Genomic DNA, 25,649 nt, shown 5'->3' on the forward strand with positions numbered 1-25,649 from the left:
TTTGTACCTTTGCATTACATTTCAGATGATAGTTCAGTGTCTTCAGTACATTTCCAAGAATAGCTTGTGGGTAAGGGATTGGTCAATACTTCTCTATTGACTAATCAGATACAGTGGTACCTCGGTTTACAAACACAATTGGTTCCGGAAGTCTGTACTTAACCTGAAGCGTACTTAACCTGAAGTGAACTTTCCCATTGAAAGGAATGGAAAGGGGATTAATCTGTTCCACACGGTCCATGGAGTACTTAAACTGAAGTGTACTTAACCTGAAGCAAACTTTCCCATTGAAAGTAATGGAAAGGGGATTAATCTGTTCCAGACGGGTCCGCAGAGTACTCAACCTGAAGCGTACTTAACTCGAGGTATGAGTGTAATTGGTTCCGGAAGTCCGTACTTAACCTGAAGCGTACTTAACCTGAAGCGAACTTTCCCATTGAAAGTAATGGAAAGTGGATTAATCCGTTCCAGACAGGTCCGCAGAGTACTTAAACTGAAAATACTCAAACCGAGGCGTACTTAAACCGAGGTATGACTGTATTCCAAGAATGCCAGCATTGAGGAGGATTGACCATGTTCCCTTTTGCAGGAAAAAACAACATGTCTTGTGGCATCTTAATGACTAAACAAATGCAGAGTAAATAATAATAGGTATACTGTCATGCTGTGGTCAAGGAGACCCAGGCTCAAATCCTCACTCAGCAATAAAAGACATTAGCTGAAAGGTCAGTTAGTTGAAGGGAACAGTAAAAAAAAGGTAATAAAGCTAAATAATTAACAGTTTTAAAAACTCTGCCATTGTTTCACAATAAGAGCTGTAATTTTGATTTTCTTTTTAGGATACAGATCAGACATGTAGGTTGTTACTTTTGCTTTCACAGTGTTAATGTTTTTAGAAACACTTTACCATTAGTTAACTGGCTATTTGGGCAAACCGTTTTTGACTGTCAAATATCCAACCCTAAGCACCACACCAGCACCAGTTCAGTTTGCCTCCTTAATTTTTCTACACACAGTGTATGACATCCTTTGGTTGCATCTTAGTTGATTCCTTATTCCATACACTCAAAAGACTTAATAAATGGTGTATTCTACATACATATAAACGACTTTGTATATGATACAGCAATTGACGTGACTTGTTGAATGGGTAGGAACAATTGAGCTCTTTCAGTGTGACAAAACATGTTGACAAAACATTTGACAGTGTGACAAAACATGTTGAAAGCAGTGTCAAAGTCAACTTGAAATCTCATGACCAACTCTTGGGAAAGGATGATGAGATACTAACCTGTTCGTGAATTTACAGATTGCAGTTAAGGATTGCAACCCGTGGAGTTGAGCAGCTGGCAGAAGGAGGTAGGATGGTGTACTCTACCTGCTCATTGAATCCTGTTGAAAATGAAGCTGTCATTGCCTCTCTGCTGGAAAAAAGTGAAGGTGCGTGTATCTCCTGGTTGTATAGTGAGAACAGACAATAAAAGTGGAATCAAGTGTTAAACCATGCTCGATTTGTATAAACTATACTCAATTTGGGTTGAAGGAGGCATCTGGTAGTTGACTATCCCCACTACCCAAGAAGGCAGGGAGTATGTGGCCAGTGTAGAGTTGGAATTGACCCTGAGGATTATCTAGTCCAACTCCCTGCAATGCAGGAATCTCAACTAAAGCAACCCTGACAGATGGCCACCCAACCTCTGCTTAAAAACTTCCAAGGAAGGAGAGTCCACCATTTTTCCAGGGAGTCTGTGCCACGGTTGGAACAGCTCTTATCGTCTGAAAGTTTTTCCTCATGTTTAGTTGGAATCTCCTTTCTTGTAACTGGAATCCATTGGTTCAGGTCGTAACCTCTGAAGCTGGAGAAGAAGAGCTTGCTCCATGTGACAGTCCTTTAGATATTTGAAGATAGCTGTCATATCTCCTCTCAGTCTGCTGTTTTCCAGGCTGAACATACCCAACTCCCTCAACCATTCCTCATAAGGCCAGGTTTCCAGACCCTTGATCATCTGCACACCTTCCAGCTTATCCATATCCTCCTTAAATTGTGGCGCCCAGAACTGGACACATTACTCCAGGTGTGGTCTGGCCAAGGCACAATGGAATGGTACTATTACTTCCCTTGATCAGGATCCTGTACTTCATGAAGTGGAGTCTAATGAAGTGTGCAGTTTGAATGCAAACCTGCAGTTCTCACATGCAACTCTGACACCCCTTTTAAGGTTCTTCTGCTTGTGAACCTGAATGGTCCCTCCCACTCAATACCTTTTTACACAGTGTCCTCCTTCCTGCTCATGCCTGCCTCTTTCTTGCTGGATGCTTCACCCCCTGACGGTCCTGTATTGCTCCAGGACACGCGACTCAGGGGAATCTGGGGGTTGATCACATCTGGGTTCCTCTGAGTCAGCTTGGTTCGGGCCTCAGCCAAATCTGGTGCACAGGCCTATGACTCACTTGGGTACAATCCTAATCCCACTCACATGGGAGTATGCCCCATTGAATTTAATAAGGCTTACTTCAGAGTAGACTGGTTATAATTGTTGTGTTTGTCTCCATGTACCCCCATGCTCTCTCTCTTATGCTTCATTCATTGGCTGAAATGAATAGGTGATGCTTCTTACAGCAGTCCTGTGGAGATAAAGTGGGCAGAGTTAGAGAAATGCAATTCCCAACCTTCATTGTTTGCAGCAGTGGTGTGGTAATGGGGGTGGGGAGGCGCACCGCTCCGGGCAGCAGGCTGGGCGGGGGGCAGCAGGCTGGGCGGGGCTGACCACCTCCAATGGCCACTGCCGTGCGACGTGGCCGCCACCATGGAGGAGAAGCCCCAACGCAAGCGAGACTGCCTTATTCCGCGGTTTGCTCGGGGGGTTTGCTGTGGCGCCGTGGCGCACGCCTGCTGTGTGTGTTGTGTGCCGTGACGCATGCGTCGTGATGTGCGGCGGATACCCTGCCCCCCCCCCCGGCGGGGTGCCTTCGCGTTTGCCGCCCCGGGCAGCCAGGCGGCTAGCTACGCTGCTGGTTTGCAGATCATATAAAGAATTGTGTCACTTCAAAACATGTTGTTTTTCTTGGCTTTGGATAGTTTCTCAGAGTTGGCACAGCGTAACTTTCCTAGCTATCTCTTATTTACAGTAAACCTATTTGTTCAAAGGTGCCTTAGAACTTGCTGATGTCTCTTCTGAATTGCCTGGTCTGAAAAGGATGCCTGGGGTCACACAGTGGAAGGTATATATTTTTTTTAATAGAAATGTGTACTGTAATTGAATCTCAACCAAACTTTAATAGAGAAAAGTATTCATTCTGTTAGTTCTAAAATCAAATGAGTAGTCATGTGTTTATGGGTATATGAAACTGCCTTGCGCTGGATCAGACCATTTGACCATTATCTACCCTGACTAGCAGTAGCTTTTCAAGATCTGAAATAGAGGTATTTCCCAGTCATACTGTACTTGAGATGCTTTTTAATTAGAGGTGTCAGGTGCTTGGATCTTTTTATGTGCAAAGAATGTCATCAATCATGGAACTATTTCTTCTTTCCCTAAATCAGACCTATGCGAAGCTCTCCAGGGTTTCAATAAACTTCTCTCTGTCTGAAAGAATAGGGGCCCTAAAGATATATGTCCTCTGTCTCCTGGCACAGATTCTTGGCCTTGTCTTCTCCTAATCCTATGATGAGTAGGAAATGAACATATGCTGAAGCAAAAGAGCACTACTGTTCCGTAGCAGTTCATTACTCAACTCCAACTTCCCTGTCAGGAGAAAGCTCTTACCATTTTTATTGAAGCAAGTACCTGGAAACCTTAGCTTGAGAATAATTGACAAACATAAGTTTAAGAGAAATTGAGAGTAAGGTTTATTGCTGAGCAATAAAGGTCCAGTGAATAACCTCAGAAAGTCTGGACCCTGATCAATGGGTGTCCAGGGGTTTTATAGGTTTATCAGATATTACATATTCATATATTGCATTAAGCATCAAGCCAATGAGCATTGGACAGCACCTCAGAATCCCTCCTTCTATCTGTGTCCTTGTGAGGGGATTCACTTCTGCTTTCTTGTACCGACCTTTGGTGCACACATTTTTGGCATGAAAATGAATATTACAAATAAAAATCAGCTACAAAAATGCAAAGTATGTTCATAGTAAACAAATAAACAGATTATCTTTTGAACATATTGTAAACATCAGGAAGTAAAATATTGCAAATGAAAATCAACTAGCAAGTATAAATTCCACCTTTTAAAATAGCATGATGAACAACAAGACAAAAGAAAATGTGCTCGCTCTTCCATGAATCAGTCATACCATTACAAACCAGTTAAATCCACTGCCCCCAATATAGCAATAAACACAATAGCTAAGAAGAAATACCGGTACCATTCAGTTCCACTCAAGCACACATTTACATGATGAACGCACATCAAACACACAAACTAATGAATATACTCAAACTTACTATTCTGGTATACCCTCAAATCATATTGTTGTCCACATTCTACAAGTGTTACATCCTTGATCAACAACCCATTTTGCATGTTGACTTCATGAGACCCAACTGCTAACATACAAGCAGACAACAATATTACAATACTACAATTCACTCCCTAGATAAAACATTCATACAAGCACTTCCCTGTGACTGTTTCTCGGAGGGGGCAGAATCTATCCCCAGTAGCAGGCTTTCACCCTGGGGCAGGGGGTATAAAACCACATCCTCCAGCTTTCTAGCAGATTCATCTATTTCACCTAGTGTGCTAAGTTTTAAAATATTAATAAAATCTGAAATTGCTATTTAACAGTCTCCTCTTGTAATCTGCTGACTTGTCATTGGCAAATTTAAGGCCGCCCTCATTGTTAATTGGAACTTTTTCCCACCTAGGTAATGACAAAAGATGGCCAGTGGTTTGAAGACTGGAGTGAAGTGCCTTCCAACAGGCAAACCCAGATCCGGCCCACCATGTTCCCCTTAAAAGATGAAGAAAAACTTAAAGAGTTACATTTGGAGCGCTGGTGGGTATTCTTGCAGCTGATTGTTTCCACGCTCAGCATACTCTTGCACAGGCATCCCCAAACTGCGGCCCTCCAGATGTTTCAGCCTACAACTCCCATGATCCCTAGCTAACAGGACCAGTGGTCAGGGATGATGGGAATTGTAGTCCAAAACATCTGGAGGGCCGAAGTTTGGGGATGCCTGCTCTTGCAGTTCCTAGTTGATTGTAAAGAGGAAATGTTTATTTTGGGGTTGTTTGTTGGTCTCAGAACGGTAGACTGTGTTTTAGTTCAGGTTCATCTAAATATCAGGTTGCATCCAACTAAGTCATGCTCAGAGTAGAGCCATTGAAATTGGCAGACTTGTTAATTGGATACAGTTGTGAAGTATGTGCTCAGACAGCTGTAAGCACTTTTTATTTTAAAAAAAGGATGTGTGCATTGGGGATGACTGCTTAAGTGGCAATGCAGGAAACCAGATAAACTTTCTTAAAGCAAAAAAAAAGCTGTTGTTATTATTTGTTACAGTTATATCATCCTTTTCTGCTGCTGAGCTCAAGCTGATTAAAAATTATGTTTCATAATCATTTGGATATTTGCTTTTACGATACGTTCCTTAACCTAAAGCAGTCAAATACTGTGAAAATGTCACTGTTGTGAATTCTTTATTCAATATATGATAGTTCAGGAAAAAAATAATGGTAGAAAAACAGTTCACTTAGATTTCATTTGGCTTGATTTTTTTTTAAAAAAAAATACACCAAAAAGTATGAACTTCCTTGTTCATAAACTGAATCTCAGTTTCCTTCCTTAGATGGTGCATAGTGGTACAAAATCTGTGTCTTTATCTAGTTTCAGAATTCTGCCGCATCATCAGAATACTGGAGGTTTCTTTGTAGCTGTATTAATTAAAAAATCTCCGATGCCATGGAATAAGCGTCAGCCCAAGGTAATGTTTGCTCTAGCTGGAACGGTTTTGCAACATGTCATGAAAGAGGGGCTAGGATCCCAAGATCCACAAGACACGTTTGGTGGCCCCAGAGGACTGTGGGCTTCTGTGTCTCATAGAGCAACCCCTCTCACTCACCCCGGGCCACAAAGGGGAACTGTTTTTGAGAATGGATGTCAAGGGGAACTTTCAAGTGCAGTTGGTGAATTTAAAAAAACAACTCATTGAGCAGTCCAAATCTATGAACATCCTCAAATTCATTGAGACCTGGGCATTATGTTGGTATGGGGTATCTATTCAGGGTCTGCATTTGGCTAAAGTGTAGCACAGGGGAATCCAAGAGAAACGTCAGAGGCAAAAGTGGACATAGAAATGTGTGTGGCTCTTAGATTTGTACAGTAGGCTGACTTCTGGCCACGCATGTCAGAGGTTTCTACACATATCTCTTAATCCACGGACGTAAGGTTTCCTGCCCCTGGGGTAACATAAATACAACTCCAGGTGCATATGGCTGCATCATTGGCTAGTTAGTGAAATTGAGGCATGGAAATATGTATAGATGGAAGGCAACGTGGCACCTTATGGTACCTGGTTTTCTCGTGTAGGGCTGCTTTCTACATAATAATGGAGTTATTATGAAGTTATCTATGTTAGAGAACAACTAGCACAGAAAGAGCTATACAAAAGAAAAGAAGGGTCTCAAAGTAACATCTCTTGGGTGTTTTGGAAAAAGGCTGGGTCTATAAAGCCCCTTTTAGTTGAGCAATTGATCTCAAAATGGCAGAATGAGTACTAGCTGTCCCGGCTTCTGTTTTGAAGTTGGTCCTGTGACATTTATGGACAAGGAACAGGTCTTCCATTGAAACCCAGTTCCGACAAGTTTTTCAGATAGTTGTAGAAATAACTGTGAAATCATTGTATAAGAAAGTAGAAGTGCAAAGATGCAGCGTTGAAGATGTGCATAATAATGTTATACATAATAATGTATTTTGGGTGGGCACAATCCAGCCAGAACTAATCAATTCTTAAGGCCCATTTATTTCAAGAGTGCCCTAGGTGTTAAGCTGAAAAAATATTTAAATCTTCTGTACTCTGGATAGCGTGGAAACATCTTTAAAGCATCTTTCGCTGTTTTAGAATATGCATTCATGCAAATCCTGTGGATTTTGAGGTACACTTAGATTCATTGATAGTTCACAGTTTTTCATTTTGCTGTATTACAGTTCCTGTGAAGTTGCACAGTTAGAGAATGCAGTGTGGAATGTAAAAAAATACAGTAGGAATAGGAGCAAAATGCACAGGATAGGAAAAAGGAATAATATTCTATCATGTTTTTTTGCTGCCTTTGCCCATATTTTTTTTTGGGGGGGGTGGGTTACCTCCCTTTTTGTTTTAGTTATTGCTGGCCCTCTTTAACCTACATATCAGAGGAGACAAATTGATAATTTAGAATTTTCTTATTAATGCCCTCTGTAATAACATTTCAGGGAACTCGGCATCAGCTGCTTGAGTAGGAGGCTGCTAAGAAACTTGGGGAACAGAATGCACAGTGCTCGTGTCTCACTTTTTAAAAATAGGGAGCACATCTTGTAAGGCCAGTAAAATGGTAAAGGTAAAGGGGCCCCTGACCATCAGGTCCAGTTGTGTCCGACTCTGGGGTTGCGGCGCTCATCTCGCTCTATAGGCCGAGGGAGCCTGCGTTTGTCCGCAGATAGCTTCCGGGTCATGTGGCCAGCATGACAAAGCTGCTTCTGGCGAACCAGAGCAGCGCATGTAAAATGGTACATTATGACAATTTACATAAGACATATGCATGCAGACACATGTAGCTCAAAGCTCACCTGTAATTCTGTAAGACTAAATGTCAGAGGGTTTGGTGTGGCTACTCTAGAGTAACGACTCCAGCATGGTCTTTTAAGGCTTTTATTAAGTGCTGATTATTTACAGTGTTCAGAGCAATAAAAATGCATCCTTAAGGTGAGGTGTCAGAACTCCCGAATGGCGATTGGCGCGTTTTCTTCCAGCACCACAACTTTGGCAGACCCAACCTCTTCCCCCTACGTTTGCGTCGCAATTCGGGAGTTGGGGGGATTGGCCTCCCCCCCGTGCGTCCAACTTCCTGTCCCACCTGAGGCATGGGCTCCGCAACCCTGCCTGAGCCTCGGACACCACTTCCTGACTCTCCGCTGGAGGCAGAGCTCTCCTTACTCTCTCCAGCGCTTGGTGATGGGCTGGAACTTAAGATGGGAGGGACTTCCCTGTATCCCTTGTCCCTCACATCCACCCCCCTCCCAGGCTCCTCTCTCCCCCTCCCTAGTGGCTCTCTGCTTGCTGGGGACGAGTGAAATCCCAAGAAGTCAGTGGCATCCGAGCCTGTGGGTGTGAAAATTTCCCCCCAATCCTGCGATCTCTCTCCTTCCCCCTGAGAAGACGGAAATCCCAAGAAGTCAGTGGCATCAGAGCTGGTGGGAGTAAAAATGTTCTGCCAGTCCTCTCCTGCCTCTGACGTCGTCGACCTCGGTGAAACCCACACCTCTTCTTCCGTGTCCTCAAATTCCGCTTCCCATCTCCATGGGGAGCTGCTGCCTGCTATCCCTTCCTCCTGCTCCTCCCCCTCTCCCTCCCTTTCCATGTGCCAGGGCTTGGGCCTGTGGGGGAACAGGGCGTGGAACTCTTCCACTAAAAATTCCTCAGGTACTTCCGTGGCCGGTATCCACTCATTGTGGGATGGCGGAGTGTCCTCCCATGCTATCAGGTACTCCAGCCCTCTCACCCCTCTCCTTGAGTCTAAAATCTCAGTTGCCTCATTGAGCTGTCGGGCGTTTCCCGTCTCCCCCCCTCCCTCTGGAGGTTGATCGCTGTCCCTGAACCTGGTACTTTCCCTGTACGGCGACAGCAGTGATCTATGAAACACTGGGTGCACTCTCATGTCCTCCGGCAGTGCTAGCCTGAAGGCTACCGGGTTGACCTGTTGCGTGACCGTGAAGGGGCCCAGCCTCCTGGGTGCTAACTTTTTGCATCGCCCCCTGGTGGGAAGACCTTCCGAGGATAACCAAACCTTGTCCCCCACCCTGATGACCTCTCCCGGCCGCCTGTGGCGATCTGCCCCTTTCTTGTACGCTTCCTTGGCCCTCTCCAAGTGTTCTCTGAGCTGCTGGTGCACCGTCTCCAGGTCCTCTGCCCAATCCTCTGCCTGTGGGCCCTCTTCCTCCTCCTCCCCCTCCCTCTCCGGGAAAGATCTGAGGTCGCGCCCGTAGTTGGCCTTAAAGGGCGACACCCCTGTGGAGACGTGCACCGCATTGTTGTAGGCAAATTCTGCTAGTGGCAGGCGATCCACCCAGTCCGTTTGCCTCTGGCTGACGTAACATCTCAGGTACTGCTGCAGAATGGCGTTGACCCGCTCCGCCTGTCCATTGGTCTGCGGGTGCCGAGCCGTCGACAAGCTGACCTCCACCTGCAGGAGGTTCATTAGCCGTCGCCAGAACCTGGAAACAAATTGGCGGCCCCGATCCGAAATAACTCTTAAAGGCAATCCATGCAGTCGGAATACGTGGTCCACAAACAGTTTGGCCGTCTCTTCTGCCGAGACCGCCCTGGCACACGGTATAAAGTGGCACATTTTGGACATGAGGTCCACCACCACCAACACTGCGGTCTTGCCCCTGGACGACGGCAGGTCTGTGATGAAGTCCATGGACACTACTTCCCACGGCCTGTGCGGTGTGGCTAATGGCTCCAGCAAACCTGCTGGTGGCGCTCTGACCACCTTTGCTCGCTGGCAGGTGTCACATCCCCTGACATAATCCCGAACATCCTCCCGCACCCCTGGCCACCAGAAGTGTCTCATGACTAGGTGAGTGGTTTTGTCCCTTCCGAAATGACCCGCCGTTGGGTTGTCGTGCATCTGCTTGAGAACCTTACCTCTCAGCTGTTTGGTTGGGAGGTACAGGGCTCCCCTGTAAAAAAGCAAACCCCTCCTTTCCTCAAAGTCTTTGGCCTGCTCCCTCCCCCCTCTCAGGTCTCTGAAGATGCGGGTGGCAAATTCATCCGCTGCCGTCAGTGCTGTGAGTTCTGCCTCGCTCACCACTGCTGCACCGCATGACCATGCAGATGGGGGGAAAACGTGCCTGGGTGCTGGTGGCAACTCCTCCTCCATGTACTCTGGCTTGCGGGAGAGGGCATCCGCCCTGACGTTCTGCTCCCCCGGGATGTAGTGGATGGAGAAGTTGAAGTTCGAGAAGAACTCTGCCCACCGTATCTGCCGCTGGTTGAGCACCCTGGCCGTTCTCCAGAACTCCAGGTTCTTGTGGTCTGTGCACACCTGGATGGGGTGCTTGGCGCCCACCAGGAAGTGTCGCCAGTGCTGGAACGCAGCGTGGATCGCGAGAAGTTCCCTATCAAACACTGTGTAGTTGCGTTCAGGCTGGGTCAGCTTCCTGGAGAAGAAGGCACAGGGTCTCCACTCTCTGTTGGCGTCCAGTTGCAACAGAATCGCTCCCACAGCTTTATCAGAAGCATCTGTCTCCAGGCGTAGGGGCGCATCCTGCACCACGTGGAACAGGTGTTGGTCTGAAGCGAATACCCTCTTGAGGCTTTCGAACGCTGCTTGTGCCTCCGGTGTCCACCTGAACTTCTGCTTGCCTCTCAGGCAGTCGGTGATGGGAGCCGTGACCCGAGAGAAGTTCTTGATGAACTTCCTGTAGAAGTTAGCGAAGCCTAGTAGGCGTTGGGCATCTTTGCGCGTCCTGGGGCTGTGCCAGTCCAGGATGGTCTGCACCTTGTCCTTGTCCATCGCCAGCCCCTTGTCTGACAGCTTGTAGCCCAGGAAGTCCACCTCCTTGGTGTGAAACTTGCACTTCTCCAGCTTCACATACAGGTGGTTGTCCTTCAGGCGCTGCAACACCTCCCTGACATCCTTCACATGCTGCACTGGGTCATTGGAATAGATAAGGATGTCATCCAGAAAGACCAAGCAGTTCTTGAAGAGGAGGGACCCCAGGACGTGGTGCATGAAGGCCTGGAAGCAGGCTGAGCCCCCTTGCAACCCGAAGGGCATCACCAGATATTCAAAAGAGCCCAGAGGCGTGAACATTGTGGTTTTCCATTCATCGCCCTCCCGGATCCTGATCAAGTTGTACGCCCCTCTTAGGTCTAGCTTGGTGAAAATCCTGCCCCTGCGTGCCGCTGTCAGAAGATCATCCACTCTGGGCATGGGGAAAGCCACTGCCTCTGTCACCGAATTCAGCCGTCTAAAATCCACCACCAGACGGCGCTGTTGCGTGTCTTTCTTGTCCACCCAGAAGACCGGGCTGCCCCCTGCTGCCTTGCTTTCTCTGATGAACCCCCGCTTGAGGTTCTTGTCGATGAAAGCGCGCAGATCCTCCAGTTCCTGGTCTGACATGGCGTACAGCTTGGCTGGGGGTATCGTTGCCCCAGGCACCAGGTTGATCTGGCAGTCAAAAGGCCTGTGTGGAGGTAGGTGGTCGGACTCCGCTTCGCTGAAGACCTCCTGCAGGTCCCAGTACGGCTTGGGTATCGCCTCACCCCCTTTGACGTGCATGGTGGCCACCGTGGCTATCGGAGGCCCCTCCCCTGGTTGGTGCTGCATGCAATGTTCCAGACAGAAGTCCGACCCAAACGTGATGCATCTCTGGTGCCAACTTATGGAGGGGTCGTGGCGCGCCAGCCAGCTCATTCCCAAAACGATGGGGGGGTCTGAGATGGTCGTGACGTTGAAAGCCAGTGTCTCTGAGTGCCTTCCCACTGTCATTCTCATGGGGGGGGTTTGATGAGTGATGGCCCCTCCCAGCAACTCTCTGCCATCAATGGTGGCCACATGCAGGGGAAAATCCAGCTGCAGAAGTTGGATCTGGTGCTCTTCTGCAAAGTTTCTCGAGAAGAAGTTGGCTGAGGCACCACTGTCAATTAAGGCGAGGACTGTCAGGGGATAGCCATTTGGGAGCGTCAGCGTGACTTCTAGAACCACTCCTGCTCTGGGAGGGGTGGGCTGGCTCTGCTCCTCTCTGTGCGGGTGGGCGGGCTGGGGCTGTTCACTGCTGACTGTGCCTGGCTGCTGCCCCTTGTCTCCTGCAGCCAGGCTGTCTCGTTTCCCTGCTGTGGTGCTACGTCAGTGGGGGAAGGTACAACCGTTCCCGCCTTTCCTTGCCACTCTCTGCGATGAGGGCAGTCTCTGACGCGATGCCGGGGGGAGTTGCAGAGAAAGCAATTCCCGCCTCTTCCCTCCTTGCGTCTTGGCGCCGCCGGGGTTTGAAAAGCCCGCGCGCGCGCTCCCCCGATCTCCATCGGTTCCGGCTCTGGGCTTGGTCTGGGCGGGTCTGGGGGCGGTCCCTGGGGTGGGGTTTGGTGATGTGGTCTGTCCTGAGAGCGTGGGAACCAAGGTTTTGCTGCGCGCGTCGCTTGTTTGTCATACCATCTGGATTCCTGTCTCACCCCCACCGCTAGCGCCGCTTTGCTGAGCTGATCCATAGTCTGCGGTCTAGGACCTCTTGCCAGCTCATCCTTAACGTCTGCATGCAAACCCAGGTAGAAGGCTGATTTCACTGGCTCACTGTTCAGATCCCACCCCAGTTTGTGCACCAGCATGGTGAATTTCGCCCAGTAGTCCCTAACTGTCCTTTTCCTTGTGTTAAGTCATGAAGCTCCTGTTTAGTGGCCTCCATTTCACTGTCGCTAGCGTACATTAATTTTAAAGCTTCTAGAAATAAAGTTGCGTTCTTCATGCAAGGATTTTTTTGCGCGATGAGCGGTCTTACCCATTCCCGGGCGGCCCCCGTCAAGTGCTCTATGATAAAGTAGACTCTGTGCGCGTCATCTGGGAATTCTGCTGCATGCAATTCCAGCGCATAATTTATTTCTGTCTCGAATCCGAGGTACTCCCTCGGGTCTCCGCTGAACTTGGTGACTAGGCTCTGTCCCCTTCTCACTTGGACTAGCTGCGGCTGGGGTGCCCCCCCACCTCTAGCGGCTTTCTCCTCTTCCAACTTTTTCTGCAGGTCTAATACCATCACCCTTAGCTGTTTCTCAGTCTCCTCTTTTGTCCTCACCTGGTCCACCAGCTTGTTCAGCTCCTCCTGCGCCCCTCGCGCTTCCTCCTGAGCGGCATGCAATTGCTGCTGTGCGTGCGCTGTGAGGTTCTGTAGCTCCTGCTTCGCTGCTTCGGCCTCCAGCCTCCAATGCTCAGCCTCTTGAGCGCTCATCGCTGCACTCCAAAGTAGCCAAAAAAAGATTCGGGAGTTGCTGTCAGAGGGTTTGGTGTGGCTACTCTAGAGTAACGACTCCAGCATGGTCTTTTAAGGCTTTTATTAAGTGCTGATTATTTACAGTGTTCAGAGCAATAAAAATGCATCCTTAAGGTGAGGTGTCTGAACTCCCGAATGGCGATTGGCGCGTTTTCTTCCAGCACCACAACTTTGGCAGACCCAACCTCTTCCCCCTACGTTTGCGTCGCAATTCGGGAGTTGGGGGGATTGGCCTCCCCCCCGTGCGTCCAACTTCCTGTCCCACCTGAGGCATGGGCTCCGCAACCCTGCCTGAGCCTCGGACACCACTTCCTGACTCTCCGCTGGAGGCAGAGCTCTCCTTACTCTCTCCAGCGCTTGGTGATGGGCTGGAACTTAAGATGGGAGGGACTTCCCTGTATCCCTTGTCCCTCACACTAAATAAACACAGCACAGCTAAATAAAACATAAGAAAGAACAAAAATAGTTACCGAAGATGGAAGTGAAGTTTATCAGTGCAACTTGGTGTCCCACTCAACAGGGAGGCAGATCTGTTGTTGCTATCAGATAGAATAAAACATAAAGTTGTACATGGTTTGTAACACTGAATTTCAGTGCATTAGGAAAAGCATAATTTCCCCGCTACCACACTTTGGATCTTTATTAGATACTAGTGTATTTCAGCCCGTTCAATAACGGGCGCTAGAACATCCTGGGGTTTGGAGAAGCGCTTGCGCAGCGCTTCTCCGAACCCTGGGACCTGTCCTTGCTGTCGGCGGCAGGGGGACAGGAACGGAGGAGGAGAAAGCGCTGCTTTCTCCTCCTCCGTTCCTCTCTCCCAGCCGCCGACAGCAAGGAGACATCCTGGGGTTTGGAGAAGCGCTTGCGCAGCGCTTCTCCGAACCCTGGGACCTGTCCTTACTGTCGGCGGCAGGGGGACAGGAACGGAGGAGAAAGCGCTGCTTTCTCCTCCTCCGTTCCTCTCTCCCAGCCGCCGACAGCAAGGAGACATCCTGGGGTTTGGAGAAGCGCTTGCGCAGCGCTTCTCCGAACCCTGGGACCTGTCCTTACTGTCGGCGGCAGGGGGACAGGAACGGAGGAGGAGAAAGCACTGCTTTCTCCTCCTCCGTTCCTCTCTCCCAGCCGCCGACAGCAAGGAGACATCCTGGGGTTCGGAGAAGCGCTTGCGCAGCGCTTCTCCGAACCCTGGGACCTGTCCTTACTGTCGGCGGCAGGAGGACAGGAATGAAGAAGGAGAAAGCGCTGCTTTCTCCTCCTCCGTTCCTCTCTCCCAGCCGCCGACAGCAAGGAGACATCCTGGGGTTTGGAGAAGCGCTTGCGCAGCGCTTCTCCGAACCCTGGGACCTGTCCTTACTGTCGGCGGCAGGGGGACAGGAACGGAGGAGGAGAAAGCACTGCTTTCTCCTCCTCCGTTCCTCTCTCCCAGCCGCCGACAGCAAGGAGACATCCTGGGGTTCGGAGAAGCGCTTGGGCAGCGCTTCTCCAAACCCTGGGACCTGTCCTTACTGTCGGCGGCAGGAGGACAGGAATGAAGAAGGAGAAAGCGCTGCTTTCTTCTCCTCCGTTCCTCTCCCGCAGCCGCCGACAGCAAGGAGACATCCTGGGGTTCGGAGAAGCGCTTGCGCAGCGCTTCTCCGAACCCTGGGACCTGTCCTTGTTGTCGCCGGCAGGACAGGAACGAAGGAGGAGAAAGCGCTGCTTTCTCCTCCTTCCTTCCTCTCCCGCAGCCGCCGACAGGAAGGACGCGGGACACAAACCCCTACTTCGTCGTCGCTGCTTCGTGGCCTCCTGCCGCTCCTCTCACGGGCCAGGGAGGGTTGTGAGGAGGAGGTCTCCGCCGGCCTCCACCCTCGCTTCCCTGACGTTCTGGCCAGGAGCGGCGGTTGGAGGAGGCAGGGGGGGGGGAGAGAGTGCGCGCGTGCAGTCTCTGCTGTCCAATCCCTGTGTCGCTGGGGCACATGCGCAGTGACCCAGGGACACACGGGACAGCTTGGACGCAGGGACAACTTGCAAATTATTATATAGGATGATTTAAACAGTGGTAAGGGGAAATGGTGTATGTTGTAACACTTGAGACCTTTTTTATGCATCAAGACCTGTTCCTTCTGTTTTGGAATAGCTGCATCACCGGCTGCCAGAGAAGACAATCAGCACAGCGTCTGTAGCTGCAGAGCAGGGTTCTTTAGAAACTGCTGAAGACCATGTGGCCGTAGAAGCAAAGGGTGGAGATTCCTTTGTAACTGAGACTACTGAAAACAAGAAGGATGGAGTTTGTGGGTAAGAAACTAAAATGAAGCTTGCCATTGTTAAAGATAATCAAGCCAAGCCATTTGTCTGTATCAGTGCTTTGGCTAGTTCTCCCAGCATGTAGGGAAGCTGAAATTGCCCCATGATTTCCTCTCCAGCCAGAAGCTCTTGAGATCATAGAACTGCAAAGGCAGCCTTAATGAGATACGATCTTTGCTTAGCCTTCTCAACAGGTTGTTTTCTTGCCCTTAGCAAAACCAACCCGTGAGGGCCACTTCATATGCATGGTTTTGATTGTGACTGATATGGAAGTACTTGTTTTGGAAAGTTGGTGTAACGTAACGATTAGGTAGAATTACAAGGTGGAAAAGCCTTGTTTAAATTCTGTCTCTGCCATGAATTTACTAGTTGGCTATAAGCAATATTCCTCCTCCCAACCCCAACCACTCTGTGTTATAATGGTAATAGTGGACTAGTTTACTGGGCTGTTTTAAGGATGGCTGAGAATATATATGGAATACTTTGAACACTGAACTTCCATATACAGTACTAGAGTGGCAGTATTATGTGGTTCTGTTTTTCTGCATTAGTGAATATCATAGAATCAAAGAATTGTAGAGTTGGAACGGACGGTGAGCATCATCTAGGCCAACCCCCCTCAATGCAGGAATCTCTTGCCCAGCGTGGGGCTCAAACTCATGACTCTGATATTAAGAGTCTCATGCTCTACCAATTGGTACTGTTGAACCAATCTTTTTAAATACTGTATATTTCTGGCAGTTCTCTAAGCAAAATACCGAAATTGGTTAAAATTCTTCCTGTACCGCTCAACTTTGATATATATTCAGGTTTCGACATGGAGAGTTTGGCCCTCCTCTCAACTTTAAAACTGCAGAGGTGGGCAGAGATAATCTCAGCAGTTGTGCGGTGATCTCTGCTCCCCTTTCCAGATCTAAAATTGAGAGGGATGGGGGGAGGATGCTGGCACTGGCATGCCTCACTGCCAAACCAGCCTTCTCTCTGAGCACCCAAAACTGTCCACCCAAAAATGGCAGGCTGTCCTAGTGGTGGTGGGGAGCTTCTTTGGTGGAGCAGAAGGGGGAACCTCTTGACCAGAATTTTTGCCAGTCCATCCAAAAACTGTTGACCCTGGATAAATCTGTTACTTCCAGGCCTCCACCGTCTAAAAAAATGAAGCTTTTTGGATTTAAAGAAGATCCGTTTGTGTTTCTTTCTGAAGACGATTCACTATTTTCACCTATTCAGTAAGAAAATATGTTTCATTTTTCATACAACATAAGTATATGCTACATAACAAACTGTCTTTCTTTTCCTTATTCGCCACATTTCACATCCTGCACAGTAACCTCTTTGTAATGCTGTGGTGCTATACTGCGGGCTTCCAGAAGATTTCACAGAACACTGCTATTGCATTTTCTCCTACCGTCACTGGTTTTTGGATCCAGACAACAGGATCATGAGAAGAAATGAAATGACCAATCCGTTTTTTAAATCTGCAGGTTCCTTTTGTAAATATGTGGTCCCCACTTCTCCATTTTATATTAATAAAAAATTTAAATAATACAAATTATCACAGACATTTCATTGAGTAGCCAACAGTTCAAAGTTAAATCTACTATGTGACATGTCAGTCAATCCATTTTCTCCGTTTTTTGTTTTCAAGTCAAGTGTTCTATTGACATTATTTTACTTTTGTTTGCTTGGACAAAGCACAGACACACCCAGGATTCAGTGTGCTAAATGTATTAGCTCAAATATGCCTCTCCACCACAAACCAATTTAGGCTTGTGGGCAGAGGTTCCCTTTCAGCAAGCTAAAGCCTACAAGAAATTAAGAAAGAAGCCCGCTCCTGTGGTTCGGTGGGCAGACAACACGTATTTAAAAAGAACACTGTGCAGCAAAAAAGCTGGACAACTTGGGGTTGCATTGTACACCCAGCTGTAGGGAAACTTGCTGTCTCACCCTGAACGTGCCTTGCTGTCTCACACGGTATAGCAAAGGTTTTGCTGTTGTCGTGAGCGTCTAATAATTTCAATTTAGTTCCTGGCTATTTTTAGCTTCCATTTTTGCATCCTTTATGTACAGTACTTTTTCTAACATCTTGTTTTTTTATTACTCCCTCTGCATATTGCCTTTTTTCTTTTGAAGAGAAGATGCCTTATTTATATTCTTCTGATGTGCACATTAAATCTTTTCTAAACTATTACCCGTATATTCCGGCGTGTAAGACGACCCCCAACTTTCCCAGTTAAAATATAGAGTTTGGGATATACTCGCCGCATAAGAAATACGACTCGCCCGGCGTATAAGACGACCCCCAACTTTTGAGAAGATTTTCCTGGGTTAAAAAGTAGTCTTATACGCAGGAATATACAGTAATCCATTCCTTCTGTTCTGTTCGTTTGAAAAAAGAAATTATGTCTCAGATCCTCAAGAAGTTGCCTTACTCTGCATGAAAGAATTATTTAGTCTCCATCCAGTATATATTTCAGCAGAATTGTTGCAGATCTATTCAAATATCACTGATGTGTGGTCTACGTATTTTATTGGCCTGATAATAACTTGCATTAAATCTTCATACGGTAATATATATTGAGTTCAATAATAATAATAATCAATTCAGCTTCTCAAGTTACAGGTTCACAGGTACCATGAAGGTCAATATTTATGTTTATCTTTCCAGAAAAGAGTCAGAGCTGTTAACATACCAAAAATACAGCTTAAACATTAACAATATAATAAAAGCTACGGAATAATGAAACTTGAATATGTTTGTTTATTAGGACATTTTATGCACTGGATCCTTCCTTTCCCAAGATGAATTTGTTAACTCGTACTCAGGAAGGGAAGAAAAGGCAGTTATACATGGTTTCCAAGGAAATAAGGAATGTGCTCCTGAACAACAGTGAAAAGCTGAAGGTTCGACTTGTATTTCTTGTCTCAGGAAGAAAGTCGGAATAAAAAGTAGTTCTGGGGGTAGGGATGGTGATAACTTTGACTTCTGGTTTCTGGGGATCAGAAGCTGCAGAATGCTATTCACTCCTGTCCTGCCCGCGGGGCTCCCATGGGGATCTGTTTGGCCAGTATGAGAAGAATGCTGGACCAGTTAGGCCTTTTTCTCTGATGATCCATCATGGCTGTACTTCTCTTTCTGTCTGTCAAAGCTGTCTCCCGCCATGACGTTTAACTCGATCCAGGTGGAGCACAGTCTTTCCCAAATAGCTCTAGTGTCAGTGAATAAGCAAACGCAGCAACTAGCCTCTTTCAAGACCAGAAGTGCCACATTGACAACCATAGGAGAAAAGAGTGCTTTAAAGGTGTCAATTGTGCCATTGCTGAGGAAAATGAAGGAAGGAAGCAGATTCCTCTGGTCACCCTGGTGAGGACAGTCACTTCTTTCCAGTTCCCCTCATGCTCTTGCTTCCCCCCCCTCCCCTGACTTGGGTACCTAAACCCCCATATAAGCTCTCAGTTACTGCCCCTTTATGAAAGGCTGAAGTAAACTCTTCCCAACTTGGGGTCCTTGTTAGGAATCATTATCCCCTTCTTTGTCTTTCTACATATTTTGTGAAATTCAGAGTAGACCACGTAAGGTGCCTATATTTCCACTCAGTGCCTTTACCTGTCAAGGATGCACTATTCCATGTTGGAATGCTTAAATATATTAATACTGTATCTTTCTCTTCAACCCTGTTTTTAGGTTATTAACACAGGGATAAAAGTGTGGTCCCGCAATAGCGATGGGGAACAGTTTGGCTGTGCCTTCAGATTAGCGCAAGAGGTAACAATGAACGCACTACGGTTATACTGTGAAAGTATTTTATTTATGCTATGCCTTGAAACAAAGAGTCTTTTTTGTGGGTAAAGACAGGTTTATTTCGGTGTTTGCTTTTGCAGCCAACTTCATTGCATAAGGTTCATGACAATTAATTGGCAGACCTCTCTCTTGCACACACCTGTGTACGTATAGAAAATAAAATTGTGATCAGTTCAGCTAAGTGGCTGTGAAATGCAAGGGCTACAGCTTGTGACAATTCAAAGTAAAGCTTAAAATACCAATGGGATAAGTGCATATATTTCCCCTTGAGTGTAAGTTTTTCCACAGGTGGGATGTAAGCTGCTTCTAGTACTTAAAGGCAAAAGCATGGTTGCTTCAAAAAATGGTTTCTGTTTTTGCTTGTTTGCCTTCACTTGGGAGAAGACTCTGGACCCAACTTTCTTGTGCTTAAATTTATTAATCTGTTGTTGGGTGCATTGTGCATTTTTGTCCCTTTTGAGGACGGGCTTTCTTTCGGAAATGTTTTTTTCCTGACAGGCTTATGAACATTTCTGTAGTTCCATTGTAGGTCTCCACATGTATAGTATAGACCAGGCACCCCCAAACTGCGGCCCTCCAGATGTTTTGGCCTACAACTCCCATGATCCCTAGCTAACAGGACCAGTGGTCGGGGAAGATGGGAATTGTAGTCCAAAACATCTGGAGGGCCGAAGTTTGGGGATACCTGGTATAGACTTTCCCTTGTATTTTTTCCTATCCCATAAAATTGGAACCTGACAAATGTGCATTACCTCCCTGATAATGTTATACTCAAAGTGCAGGGACTAAAAGTTTTGGGGATATTCTGCTTCCATTTGTTTTAACATTCAGTTGAGCAGTTAGAGATTATCAGTGCACGTTTTCTTTCACAACAATGGAGTGATTTGGCGGTGGGTGGGTGGGGGGGAAGAATGAATTGACTACAGTGGTGCCTCGCTAGACGAGTCTTTTCTTATAATGAAAAATTCGTCTACTGAATCCCATAGGAATGCATTGAATTTTTTTTTTGCCCATAGGAACGCATTAATTGAATTTCAATGCATTCCTATGGGAAATCGCGATTCGCTAGACGAATTTTTCGTAAAACGAATTCGTCTAGCGAGGCAACCTCCGCTAGAAAAAAACCTTTCGTTAAGCGGAAATTTAGTTAAGCAGGGCATTCGTTAATCGAGGCACCACTGTATTTTATATTTAGATATAATGGTGAAAAATACTAAAAAATAGGTTTTCTGTTTTACATCCAGGGGATCTATACACTGTATCCCTTCATTAATGCAAGGATTGTAAATGCCAGCATAGAAGATGTTAAAGTGCTGCTGACAGAAGAAAACCCTTTCTTAAGTAAACTTAGTAATGAGGTGTGCAGTCAAGTCAAAGGAATGGGTAAGTATTCACTTCTGAGGATTTCCAGTCCTGGTTCATTCTTTTCTCACAGTGGTAAAAGGCATCATGTGCAGAAGGAAATATACTAACTATTAAGCTCTGACTGCTGTCCCGCTTACCCTGAGCTCTGTAGATTTCGTAGTAATAGTTACTCCCTAATTTTAACTTTGAAGAACAGAGCTTTCTAATAATCGGTTACTTATCAATCAACACAGACTGACTATCAAGAGTATGCAAGCTTCAGGCGTGTAGTAGGACTTCTGCTCGGTCTGGATCAATCCCATTCTGTTTCCTTTATTTGTACTTTCTCACGTTTATGGCCTGTCTTTTTTCCATTATGGAACCCATGGCAGTGATTCCCAAGCATGTAATTGGTCACCCATCCAGCCCCTAACTAGATCCAGGCCTGTTTAGCTTCAACAAGGTAGTCACTGACCTAGTGACCAACGCAATCAGCTTTGCTAAGTTAGTTGCACTTAGTTCCCATTGAAAACAGTGGGACACCATAGTCCCATCTTAAGTTGAATCTGACTGGTTGAATCCAGATGTTGTCTTTGGCTGGCTGCCTCACTCTGTTCCCATTAAATAGATGGTGGCATGGGGTGAGATTGGAGCAGGTCCTGATGTTGTCTAATAAAGCATTTATGTTCTTTCTTGCAGCTATGGGGAGCATAGTCCTCCAGTATGAGCCAGATCCAAAGTAAGTAAATGCACTGTTTCATTGTGTGTGTGTGTGTGTGTGTGTGTGTGTGTGTGTGTGTGTGTGTGTATGTGTGTGTGTACATGTGGACATACAGATGCACTTCCAAGTTTGGCTGATTTCAGGTTAACTTCCCTTCCGTTGAAATTGGTGGAAATGAAAGCATGCAACAGACAGCAGCTGCTTCCGCATGGCAGTAGCTAACTGGGCTTTGGGGGAACTGAAGCCTTTATGCCCCTGTGTACTTAACTCTAATAAAACCTGTGAAGGCCACATCTCAGAGCTATTGTACCTTTAAAGCAGAGCTTTCCACGTGTGTTGCAACACGTTGGTGTGTCGGCTGCAGTGCGTAGGTGGTCTTGCGAACGCTCCCCATGCTCATCCCAGGGCTGGAAAGGGGTTCTCCAGTTTACTAATAAAACCGACTGAATTACTGTGTTGTGAAATGATGCAGGCCAACATGAAGAGTTTGGAAAGCTCTGCTTTGAAGGACAGAAGGGAGGACCTGGTCATCTGCCTTCTCCGTTTTCCTGTTTCTCTAAAGAACTTTACAAAACCATCAGCAAACACCTAAATCTTTTTTTAAAAGTTGAAATATAAAAGACCATGTGATTTCTCAATGAGGCGTCTAGTAATGCAGGTTGATGCTCTCGCCACCTAGGAAGGCAAGGAGTATTTGACCAAACCTTTACAATGCAGCCGAGTCCTGGAGGCTCTTTCCCAGTTCATTCCCTGCCTTTACCCAGGGCAGGAGCTCTTTCATCGGTCTTCTTACTTTCATGTCTGACTTTACATCTTGGCAGTCTTTTCCTTCAGTTTTCAACTTCCTTAGCTGTTTCCTTCAGTTTATTTATTGTCATCCTCCCATTTTAGCCTTGAAGGCAATTAAAGGAGTATGCAAGCTGGGGGGGGGGGAAACTACATTTAAAATAACGCACATTGTACCGGGTCAGGCCACTGGACCATCTAACTATATTCCTTGCTCTGACTGGCAGATGTTCTCGAAGATCCCAGGGAGAGTGTTTTCCCATTGTTGCTGCCACAGATCCTTTTTAACTGGAAGTGCTGAGATTTTGCACTGTGATCATCTCCAGGGCAAAACATGTGGTCTGCCACTGAGTTGTGCCACAGCTCTGATTAAAGTACTGATTAAGTACTTTAAAAACCAGCCAGCAGTATTGTTTAAAACTACTAATACATCTCATTGACATGACAGTGGAATTTACAATTAATTGAGAAAGCAGTAGCCTACAAAAACTGTTTCTGTCGTTGAATTCATTTTCAATATATGTATATTTTTAATGCTAATCTCTTGTTTTTGCAGCAAGCCAGATAGTCTTCAGTGTTCAATTGTGCTTTGTGGCTGGCTGGGCAAGACTTCCCTTCGTGCGTTTGTGGCCAAGAATGAGAGGTTGCATTACCTGAGAATGATGGGGGTTGAGGTGTTCAAAGCAAAGAGAAAAGAAGAAGATGTAGAACATAAAACAGAAGAAGAAGATGCAGAAGGTAAAACAGCCATAGACACTGCAGGGCAGGTGCTGGAAGAAATGGACTTGGGATGCAAAGCTAAGGAAAACAGTCAGTTACCTGAACAAATTAAAGATGAACTGAATGGGCAATCTGCAATGGAACCCATAGAAGCTAAGGTAGTAGAAAGCCTTTCTTCCAGTGTCAAAAATGAGAGCACCAAAAATATAGAAAGCAAAGATAATGTTGACCTTAGTGATAAAAATGTCTAATGGGATAACTTTCATTGACTATCAATGTGCATTGTTTTAGATATTTATGCTGCGGCTAAGCATCTACAAACACATTTTTAATAAGAGGGTATTTCAAGGTTTTTTTTCAAGGTTTTTTTTTGGGGGGGGGGTTGTATGGGAATCATTTTACAAGAGTTTCCTTACGTTTCATTTTTAAAACAAATCGTTTTCATATTTACTTCTTGTACCATGTAAATTCCATGATGCTTATAATTTTGGTGGGTCTGTTGCTGGCAGTGGACTGCACCGCTAAAATGACATCTATCAACGTCAATATTAAATTTACTGCTAAGTGTAAAATTGGGATATGAATTTGCTTTGTTATTTGTAGTAGAACCTGTTGAACACAACTGTCAGCTTTTATACATACCTTATTGTCCCTGTGTACTTGAAATGTGCTCACATGAAAATTGAAATCAAAGACCAGATGTTGACACCATATAATTCCTTATATTTGTGGTGTTTTGTACTGGGCTGTATCTCCAACGTGAAGAAGGTACCTGCATACTTCTCTAATTCCGGTTACTATTTCTAGCATGAAGCAGCAAGCAATGAGGATTAATTTTATAGGAATCTCACTTTGTATATGCTGAATCAGATACATTTACACTTTGACTTCTCTGCTTTAGATACATCTGCTTTATCGCTAAATGTAAAAAGTTTAAAAACACTGGTAGAGGCAAAAGTCTGGTATCCTTGCAGCTCATTCTGCATTCCAGAAATGAATAGTTGGTTTCCAGTATCAGCTGAGTAAATGTAATACAGCAGGCATGTCCAACAGGTAGATCGTGATCTACCAGTGGATCACTGGATGTCTGTGGTAGATTACCAGTAGATCACGGGCTCCCCCCCAAAGAAGCCTTGCACCCCTTAAAAAATGGAGCTTTCCTCCCTAAAAAAAGCTCAACAATTTTGACCTGAACCACCAAAAAAGCTCAGCATCGCTTTCCTCCCCCTAAAGAGGACCTGACCTGAACCCCCCAAAAAGGGGATAGATCATTGCCAGTTTTTAACTCTGTGAGTAGATCGCAGTCTCTTGGAAGTTGGCTACCCCTGCAATACAGCAAGCCATGTGGCATAGCTCTACTAGGAATGTGTTGGTAACATTTTAATAACTAAGGTGGAGCAGCAGGGGGCAGCACAGGGTAATCCAGGAATAATGGCAGAACACTTAAAATGCCAATCCTTGGCAGGAAGGTTGTACTGTATACTGCAGACACAATACCTAATGTGTTTTGGTCTTGCCACTCAATTCCTTTGTTGTTTGGGTCTAGAGAACTGTCTGTGCTGTGTATTTACACGATGTTTTACGGATGTAGTCTTTGGCTGAATATTTTAGCCTTAAAACCAAGAATTTGGGGAAGAACCAAAAAACCGGGGGTTGAGTTTTTAGGTGAATTTGAAGGGCAGTGTAAAAGATGCCATTTTAAAATGATGGCGCACAAGTTCACCAATTCCACTAGTGTGATCAAACAGTTTTTAAAGCACCATCACTATATGCAGAAGAAACCCCAACCACAGAAGGGAGTATGTGCATGCAGGGGAGATGGCTCCAAAATATGTCTCTTATGGCAAAGCCACCCTGTAAGAAAGTAGTCATCAACATTTCCAGACTCAAGACATGATTTACTACCAGATTCCTACTTGGGATCCCACTTTTTGCAGCGCATTTCCTCACTCCTTTTTTTTTTTTTAGCTTTTAAAAATGGGTGCTGATGTGAGCTGCATTTCAGTGGGAGGAGACATCTTAGAATGCTTGAAAAACCAATGCTGAAGTTGAAGGCACCCAGAAAAAGGAGGAGATGGTAGCAAATAATAGCAGGGCAGGGCCCAATTTAAATAGATCCAGCCAATAGTCTCAGCCGATAGTGCCTAGATTTGTTCAATGACCACCTACTCTGGAACACTCCCTGGAAAGGAGATGTTTGACCAGTCTACAATTATTAGGACATTCTGGGCCTGGGGAATATTTCTTAAGAAGTTGTCTTACTGCCATTAATCGCACACACACACACACACACACACACACACACACACACACACACACACAGTCTAACCATTTGTCACTGCTACATCTTACCTGTCATGGAGGGCAAGGGTCAAGTATGCAAGTGGTTGCTCACACACCAATCCAAATTGTCCACATCTTTGAACCTTGCCAACTGAAACGCCTCCAGTAACACTGAACCAGGCAGTAGTCTGGATACCTTGTGAGATGGATTGGCTGCAACAGTGGAATCCCGGGCCTGGCAGATGCAAGAGATTTTATCCTCAAAATGCCATGCAAATGAGTCACAGCAGGCTGCCGGGGGTTCCACAGACTCATTTGGGCCAGGAGATAAAAGACTCTGAACCACCTGGAAAAGTTCGGCCGCCTGGCATTTAGTTAAGAAAGTCTTCTTTGCAGCCTTCACTACCACTGAATAGGCTTAATAATCAGCATGTACTAATGTTTGCTTGTATTCAAGCTTTCTTCTTCCTGCATTCAAGCTGGATCCCTCCTTCAGCATACAGGAGCCACCTGAATAC

At 46.1% G+C, this 25,649-nt stretch overlaps 1 protein-coding gene across 1 annotated transcript in view; it reads left to right on the forward strand.

Moving 5' to 3' along the window:
* The window catches only part of NSUN2 (NOP2/Sun RNA methyltransferase 2), a 39,072-nt gene extending 15,652 nt beyond the window's left edge, over positions 1-23,420 (forward strand). The window contains exons 9-19 of the mRNA XM_060278063.2: positions 1,310-1,440; positions 3,149-3,222; positions 4,875-5,005; positions 5,837-5,933; positions 15,312-15,469; positions 16,612-16,704; positions 18,244-18,379; positions 19,161-19,241; positions 20,522-20,660; positions 21,321-21,360; positions 22,685-23,420. Coding sequence (XP_060134046.2) covers positions 1,310-1,440; positions 3,149-3,222; positions 4,875-5,005; positions 5,837-5,933; positions 15,312-15,469; positions 16,612-16,704; positions 18,244-18,379; positions 19,161-19,241; positions 20,522-20,660; positions 21,321-21,360; positions 22,685-23,099 — 1,495 coding nt within the window. The 3' untranslated portion in view covers positions 23,100-23,420. The remainder of the gene's footprint in view (positions 1-1,309; positions 1,441-3,148; positions 3,223-4,874; positions 5,006-5,836; positions 5,934-15,311; positions 15,470-16,611; positions 16,705-18,243; positions 18,380-19,160; positions 19,242-20,521; positions 20,661-21,320; positions 21,361-22,684) is intronic.
* The last annotated feature ends 2,229 nt before the right edge of the window (positions 23,421-25,649 follow it).

Source organism: Zootoca vivipara, chromosome 8 (genome assembly GCF_965207765.1).
Source record: "Zootoca vivipara chromosome 8, rZooViv2.hap1.1, whole genome shotgun sequence".
Lineage (NCBI taxonomy): Eukaryota > Metazoa > Chordata > Lepidosauria > Squamata > Lacertidae > Zootoca > Zootoca vivipara.